Genomic DNA, 8,588 nt, shown 5'->3' with positions numbered 1-8,588 from the left:
AAAAATAAATTTAAAAATTAGTCTGTTGTAGTGGAACGTACTTGTAGTCTCAGCTACTTGGGAGGCTGAGGCAGGAAGACTGCTTGAGTCCAGGAGTTTGAGGTTGCAGTGAGCTATGATAACACCACTGCACTCCTCTAGCCTGGGTGACAGAGTGAGACCCTGTCTCAAAAAAAAAAAAAGAAGTATGAAATAGTGTCACAAGGAAATACCAAAGCTGTTGGTTTGTTAGTTGCCTATATCTAACCAAGAAGACTATGGTCATTGGTAAAATAACATGCTCAGCAGAATACATTTCTTAAACATACCTGGAATAGATGCTCTGATATGGTGAACTAACTCCACATAAGCGTCTCTTGAATATCTGTAATAAAGAACAAAAAGAAAAGGCCTACATGAACCAATCTTTTAAAAGAATGCTATAAAAACATAACACTATGGATTCCCACACATAATCACTTCTCATCCACGTGGCACAGCACAAGAGTAGGCTAAATATCCAAAAGAGCCCTTTTGGCCGGGTGCAGTGGCTCATGCCTGTAATCCCAGCACTTTGGGAGGCTGAGGCAGGAGGATCCCTTGAGGCTAGAAGTTTGAGACCAGCCTAGGCAACAAAGGGAGACCCCGTATCTACAGAAATTGCCAGGCATGGTGGTGCTTGACTGTAGTCCTGTGATAGGGAACCAGCAGGCCCTCCTCAATAAGGAGTCATTCAGACCTGAACCAAGATCTCTGATGAAACAGGAGCAGTGGAGAGACTGGTCAAAACCAGCTCGAACTAAGATGGCCACAAAAAATCACTGCTCATTATACCCTGCTTATAATGTATTTGCATACTAAAACAAACTCTCACCAGTGCCATGACAGTTTACAAATGCCAGGGCAACTCCAGGAAGTTACCCTATATGGTTTAAAGGAGGAAGGGACCCTCGGGTTCTGGAAACATCCCACCCCCTTCCCAGAAATCTTATGAATAATCTTCCTTCCACTTAACATAAAATTACATAGAAGGTATAAAATAAGACCCCAGAAACTCACAAAGTGCTACTCTCTGTTGCTCTGAGAGAGAGCTATAGAGCAGCCTCCTTTTTCTTTTCTTACTTCAGTACACTTGCTTTTGCCTTAACTCTGTTAGCTCACTCTTGAATTCTTACTGTGTGAAGCCCAGAACCCATTTGGCCTTCAGGTTGGATCCCAGTTTTGGGGTCCACTTTCCTGTATCAGTCCCAGCTATACTGGAGGCTGAGAAGGGAGAATCGCTTGAGTCCAGGAGTTCAAGGCTGCAGTGAGCTATGATCTCAACACTGCACTCCAGCTTGGGCAACAGAGTGAGACCCTGTCTCAAAAGAAAAAAGAAATCTCTTTTGATCCAAGCTCTACATTGTAAACTAATTTTTTTTAATTTTTAATTTTTTAATTTTTTTAGAGACACAGCCTCACTCTGTCGCCCAGGCTGGAGTACAGTGACCCAAACATAGCTTACTGCAAGCTCAAATTCCTGGGCTCAAGCAATCTGCCTGTCTTGGCCCACACCTGGCTAATTATTTTTTTAATTTTTTGTAGAGATGGGGGTCTCGCTTTGTTGCCCAGGCTGGTCTCAAACTCCTGGCCTCAAGCAATCCTCCTGCCTTGGACTCCCAAAGTGCTGGGATTACAGGCATGAACCACCACACCGGCCATAAACTACTTTAAATAGGCTTTTTTATTTAACTAATAAATCAAGACAGATTAAACAGTGAAAAGGATCTCTAAAACACTTTGCCGCTGTGGAAAACAAGGCAAAGCACTAGTTCCGTACAGCTTGCCTTAGGATACATTCTCCCTTCACTCTAATCTCTGCGATACTTATTATTCTCAAAGAAAGTGAACACAGAGCTACATCTAAATTCCAAGACCTTTCTAAACATTGAAATCAAGAAAAAATAATAACATTAAATCCTAAGACCTAACAAAATTTTAACGTTAAAAGTTAAAGGATTAAAATCTCAAACAGAGTGTGCCAGAACATACAGGCTTTAATAAAAAATAAATGCTTGGGAGGGGGAGGTGGGGATGGGTACACAGTGAGTGTGATGCGCACCATCTGGGGGATGGACACGCTTGAAGCTCGGACTCGGGGAGGGAGGGCAACATACATAACCTAAACATCTGTACCCCCATAATATGCTGAAATAAAAAAAAAATTCAAATAGTATATGTAAGTACACACGGAGTTTGTAAGTTTTTTATATTAATCTATATGCCTTTTCACATAAAAAATGAGATTACAAAATTTATGTCTTGTTATTTTTAAAATCTCTCCTACTATGCATTTGGTTCCCATTTTAATAAAAATGTTGACACTAAGAAATAAAAATATGTAATATTTAAAGATGTAATTTATTTTGTTCATGGCTACTAATGGTTCCTTACAGCTTAGATGCAAATTGTTTGCTAAAAAAGACATGTAGTTAATAAAAAATGAAAGCAAAATAAAAAAAATAAATAAATAAAAATAAATGCTAACCAGGTGAAAATGATTGACCCAGTCCTTAATCTATGCTTATGGAGTGAGCAGAAGCAAGTTCCAATGTCCAGAGGCTAACTCATACAGTAAACATCTATTGAACAGCTACTGTATGCCATGCACTCTACCAGGTTGTTAGCAACATAGATACTCTTTGGTCATTAAGGAAACATGGAAAGGTGTGTGGGATGTCCCCTTTCCAAGAATGTCTGACCCCCATTTTAAAATAAAATAAAACAAAATTTACAGTAATAAGCTGCCATAAGGTTAGTCAGAAAAAGCATGTGTTTTTAAAGATAACAATCCTCCAAAATCAGAACTAATTTAGATCAGAACTTAGTCAGCTTATAAAGAAGCTTACACGAAGGGATAAAATCTTTCCCGTATATCCAGAAACACAAAGACCACAGAAGAAAAATCTCTTTAGTCTTGAGGCCACAGCTGGTTCACACTTCTGAGTATTTCTAGCAGGATGAAGACATCAAAGAATTAGAAAGTTGTAAAAGAAAGAGTTGAAGGCAAAAGAGGGAGAGGGGGAAAGGGAGGAAGAGAGAGAGAGAGAGAAAGGGAGAAAGAAAGAAATGAAGAGGAGCAAAATAAGTATAAAACTAGCAATGGCGCAATGGCTCATGCCTGTAATCCTAGCACTTTGGGAGGGCTGATGTGGGAGGAGTGTTTGAGGCCAGGAGTTTGAGACCAGCCTGAGCAAGAGTAAGACCCCGTCTCTACCAAAAATAGAAAAATTAGCTGGGCATGGTGGTGCACACCTGTAGTCCCAGCTACTCGGGAGGCTGAGGGAGGAGGATCACTTGAGCCCAGGACCTTGAGGTTGCAGTGAGCTGTGATGATGCCACTGCACACTAGCCCAGGCTATAGAGACCCTGTCTCAAAAATAAATAAAGAAATAAAATTTTAAAATAAGTAAATTAAAAATAAATTTAAAAATTAGTCTGTTGTAGTGGAACGTACTTGTAGTCTCAGCTACTTGGGAGGCTGAGGCAGGAAGACTGCTTGAGTCCAGGAGTTTGAGGTTGCAGTGAGCTATGATAACACCACTGCACTCCTCTAGCCTGGGTGACAGAGTGAGACCCTGTCTCAAAAAAAAAAAAAGAAGTATGAAATAGTGTCACAAGGAAATACCAAAGCTGTTGGTTTGTTAGTTGCCTATATCTAACCAAGAAGACTATGGTCATTGGTAAAATAACATGCTCAGCAGAATACATTTCTTAAACATACCTGGAATAGATGCTCTGATATGGTGAACTAACTCCACATAAGCGTCTCTTGAATATCTGTAATAAAGAACAAAAAGAAAAGGCCTACATGAACCAATCTTTTAAAAGAATGCTATAAAAACATAACACTATGGATTCCCACACATAATCACTTCTCATCCACGTGGCACAGCACAAGAGTAGGCTAAATATCCAAAAGAGCCCTTTAGGCCGGGTGCAGTGGCTCATGCCTGTAATCCCAGCACTTTGGGAGGCTGAGGCAGGAGGATCCCTTGAGGCTAGAAGTTTGAGACCAGCCTAGGCAACAAAGGGAGACCCCATATCTACAGAAATTGCCAGGCATGGTGGTGCTTGACTGTAGTCCTGTGATAGGGAACCAGCAGGCCCTCCTCAATAAGGAGTCATTCAGACCTGAACCAAGATCTCTGATGAAACAGGAGCAGTGGAGAGACTGGTCAAAACCAGCTCGAACTAAGATGGCCACAAAAAATCACTGCTCATTATACCCTGCTTATAATGTATTTGCATACTAAAACAAACTCTCACCAGTGCCATGACAGTTTACAAATGCCAGGGCAACTCCAGGAAGTTACCCTATATGGTTTAAAGGAGGAAGGGACCCTCGGGTTCTGGAAACATCCCACCCCCTTCCCAGAAATCTTATGAATAATCTTCCTTCCACTTAACATAAAATTACATAGAAGGTATAAAATAAGACCCCAGAAACTCACAAAGTGCTACTCTCTGTTGCTCTGAGAGAGAGCTATAGAGCAGCCTCCTTTTTCTTTTCTTACTTCAGTACACTTGCTTTTGCCTTAACTCTGTTAGCTCACTCTTGAATTCTTACTGTGTGAAGCCCAGAACCCATTTGGCCTTCAGGTTGGATCCCAGTTTTGGGGTCCACTTTCCTGTATCAGTCCCAGCTATACTGGAGGCTGAGAAGGGAGAATCGCTTGAGTCCAGGAGTTCAAGGCTGCAGTGAGCTATGATCTCAACACTGCACTCCAGCTTGGGCAACAGAGTGAGACCCTGTCTCAAAAGAAAAAAGAAATCTCTTTTGATCCAAGCTCTATATTGTAAACTAATTTTTTTTAATTTTTAATTTTTTAATTTTTTTAGAGACACAGCCTCACTCTGTCGCCCAGGCTGGAGTACAGTGACCCAAACATAGCTTACTGCAAGCTCAAATTCCTGGGCTCAAGCAATCTGCCTGTCTTGGCCCACACCTGGCTAATTATTTTTTTAATTTTTTGTAGAGATGGGGGTCTCGCTTTGTTGCCCAGGCTGGTCTCAAACTCCTGGCCTCAAGCAATCCTCCTGCCTTGGACTCCCAAAGTGCTGGGATTACAGGCATGAACCACCACACCGGCCATAAACTACTTTAAATAGGCTTTTTTATTTAACTAATAAATCAAGACAGATTAAACAGTGAAAAGGATCTCTAAAACACTTTGCCGCTGTGGAAAACAAGGCAAAGCACTAGTTCCGTACAGCTTGCCTTAGGATACATTCTCCCTTCACTCTAATCTCTGCGATACTTATTATTCTCAAAGAAAGTGAACACAGAGCTACATCTAAATTCCAAGACCTTTCTAAACATTGAAATCAAGAAAAAATAATAACATTAAATCCTAAGACCTAACAAAATTTTAACGTTAAAAGTTAAAGGATTAAAATCTCAAACAGAGTGTGCCAGAACATACAGGCTTTAATAAAAAATAAATGCTTGGGAGGGGGAGGTGGGGATGGGTACACAGTGAGTGTGATGCGCACCATCTGGGGGATGGACACGCTTGAAGCTCGGACTCGGGGAGGGAGGGCAACATACATAACCTAAACATCTGTACCCCCATAATATGCTGAAATAAAAAAAAAATTCAAATAGTATATGTAAGTACACACGGAGTTTGTAAGTTTTTTATATTAATCTATATGCCTTTTCACATAAAAAATGAGATTACAAAATTTATGTCTTGTTATTTTTAAAATCTCTCCTACTATGCATTTGGTTCCCATTTTAATAAAAATGTTGACACTAAGAAATAAAAATATGTAATATTTAAAGATGTAATTTATTTTGTTCATGGCTACTAATGGTTCCTTACAGCTTAGATGCAAATTGTTTGCTAAAAAAGACATGTAGTTAATAAAAAATGAAAGCAAAATAAAAAAAATAAATAAATAAAAATAAATGCTAACCAGGTGAAAATGATTGACCCAGTCCTTAATCTATGCTTATGGAGTGAGCAGAAGCAAGTTCCAATGTCCAGAGGCTAACTCATACAGTAAACATCTATTGAACAGCTACTGTATGCCATGCACTCTACCAGGTTGTTAGCAACATAGATACTCTTTGGTCATTAAGGAAACATGGAAAGGTGTGTGGGATGTCCCCTTTCCAAGAATGTCTGACCCTCTCCGCATGGCCTCCAATACACGGCTGCTTCCACTCTGGGCTGGCAGGTGGATCTGTTTACAGATGTTGTCTCTCTCATGAATCAGCTGCAGAACCTGATTGAATAGAACATATTATGGATTATCAAAGTCTCACCAAAGAATCTTGTAAAAAGAAATACTACTCTAACTGTTTCTCTTCCAAGGTTAATTTTCAAGTAATTAAGAGGCCGATTAAACCAAACACATGAATTACCTAATCCTTAACTTTGCTTTAAGCCACCTTCTATCTGTCCCAGACATTTTAGTTGATGGCATCTCTGTTTCAAAGAGTGGAGGGAAGAAAGCAAGCAGAGGTAAGATTCAAGCAAAGAGGCTGCAAACAGGTAGTGCTGACACAACGGTGAGCAGACAAAAAAGGAAAAACATGGCATTTTTTTCATCTAGCTTACAAACTAGTCACTTTAAAAGATACCACAAGGCCGGGCGTGGTGGCTCACACCTATAATCCTAGCCCTCTGGGAGGCCAAGGTGGGAGGATTGCTTGAGCTCAGGAATTCGAGACTAGCCTGAGCAAGAGTGAGACCTGATCTCTACTAAAAATACAAAAATTAGCCAGGCATTGTGGCACATGACTATAGTCCCAGCTACTCAGGAGGCTCAGGCAAGAGGATCACTTGAGCCCAGGAGTTTGAGGTTGCAGTGAGCTAGGCTGACGCCACTGCACTGTACCTAGGGCAACAGAGTGAGAAAAAAAAAAAAGATACCACAAAAAATTGAAACTAGAAGAAAGTATTTGAAAACACATTGACAAAGGATTTGTATCAAAAACCCCTAAACAACTTTTACAACTCAATAAAACAAATAATCCAAGGGGGAAAAAGTGAGCGTGGAGGCCAAAAGACAGACACTTCACCAAAACAAAAAGCCTTCAAAAAAGGTTTCACGTGGCCGGGCGCGGTGGCTCACGCCTGTAATCCTAGCACTCTGGGAGGCCAAGGCCGGAGGATCGTTTGAGCTCAGGAGCTCGAGACCAGTCTGAGCAAGAGTGAGACCCTGTCTCTACTAAACATAGAAAGAAATTAGCTGGACAACTAAAAAATATATAGAAAAAAATTAGCCGGCCATGGTGGCGCATGCCTGTAGTCCCAGCTACTCGGGAGGCTGAGGCAGGAGGATCACCTGAGCCCAGGAGTTTGAGGTTGTTGTGAGCTAGGCTGATGCCACAGCACTCACTCTAGCCAGGGAAACAGAGTGAGACTCTGTCTCAAAAAAAAAAAAAAATGTTTCACATGTGGGCTATTCCATGCCAGGCACTGTGCTCAGTACCTTTGGCCCACTACAGGCATACCTCAGTGATATTGCAGGTTTGGTTGCAGCCCACCACAATAAAGCAAATACTGCAATAAAGCAAGTCACACAAATTTCTTGGTTTCCCAATGCAAATAAAAGTTATGTTCATATTACACTTTAGTCTATTAAGTGTGCAAGAGCATTATGTCTAAAAGAAACAAAGTATATACCTTAATTTAAAAATACTTTATTGCTAAAAAGTGCTAATGATCAATGAGCCTTCAATAAGTCATAACTATTTTGCTGGAGGAAGGTCTGGCCTTGATGTTGATGGATGCAGACTGATCAGGGTGGTGGCTGCTAAAGACTACAATGGCTATGACAATTTCTTAAAGTAAGACGACTACGAAGTTTGCCACATCAATTGACTCTTCTTTCACAAAAGATTTCACTGTAGCATGTAATGCTGTTTTACCCACGGTACAACTTCTTTTAAAATTGGAGTCATTCCTCTCAAACCCTGCCACTGCCTTATCAACTAAGTTTGTGCAATATTCTAAATACTTTGTTGCCATTTCATCAATGCATAGAATCTTCACAAGGAGTAGATTCCTTCTCAAGAAACTATTTTCCTTGTTCATCCATAAAAAAGCAACTCATCATCTGTTAAAGTTTTATCATGAAATTGCAGCAATTCAGTCACATCTTCAGGCTCCCCTTCTAATGCTGGTCTGCTATTTCCACCATAGCTGCAGTGCCTTCCTCCACTGAAGTCTTGAACCCCTCAAAGTCAACCAAGAGGGTTGGAATCAACTTCTTCAAAACTCCTGTTAATGTTGATATTTTGACATCCTTCCGATGAATCACAAATGTTCTTAACGGCATCTCCTTTCCAGAAGGTTTTCAGGTTTTCTTTTTTTTTTTTGGAGACAGAGTCTCGCTCTGCTGCCCGGGCTACAGTGCCATGGCATCAGCCTAGCTCACAACAACCTCAAACTCCTGGGCTCAAGCGATCCTACTGCCTCAGCCTCCTGAGTAGCTGAGACTGCAGGCATGCGCCACCATGGCCGGCTAATTTTTTCTATATATTTTTAGTTGTCCAGCTAATTTCTTTCTATTTTTAGTAGAGATGGGGTCTCGCTCTTGCTCAGGCTGGTCTC

The 8,588-nt window shown here is 40.8% G+C and overlaps 1 protein-coding gene across 1 annotated transcript in view; it reads right to left on the bottom strand.

Annotated features, from left to right (window-relative positions):
- Positions 1–8,588, bottom strand: part of CDK5RAP1 (CDK5 regulatory subunit associated protein 1) — a 111,607-nt gene that overhangs the window by 48,253 nt on the left and 54,766 nt on the right. The window contains 2 exon segments of the mRNA XM_012665714.1: positions 3,743–3,798; positions 6,155–6,252. Coding sequence (XP_012521168.1) covers positions 3,743–3,798; positions 6,155–6,252 — 154 coding nt within the window.

This window comes from Propithecus coquereli, unplaced genomic scaffold (genome assembly GCF_000956105.1).
Source record: "Propithecus coquereli isolate 6110/MARCELLA unplaced genomic scaffold, Pcoq_1.0 Scaffold122, whole genome shotgun sequence".
In the NCBI taxonomy this organism is placed as follows: domain Eukaryota; kingdom Metazoa; phylum Chordata; class Mammalia; order Primates; family Indriidae; genus Propithecus; species Propithecus coquereli.
Note: the sequence above shows the minus strand (reverse complement) of the source record. Positions and strands in the feature narration are given on the sequence as shown.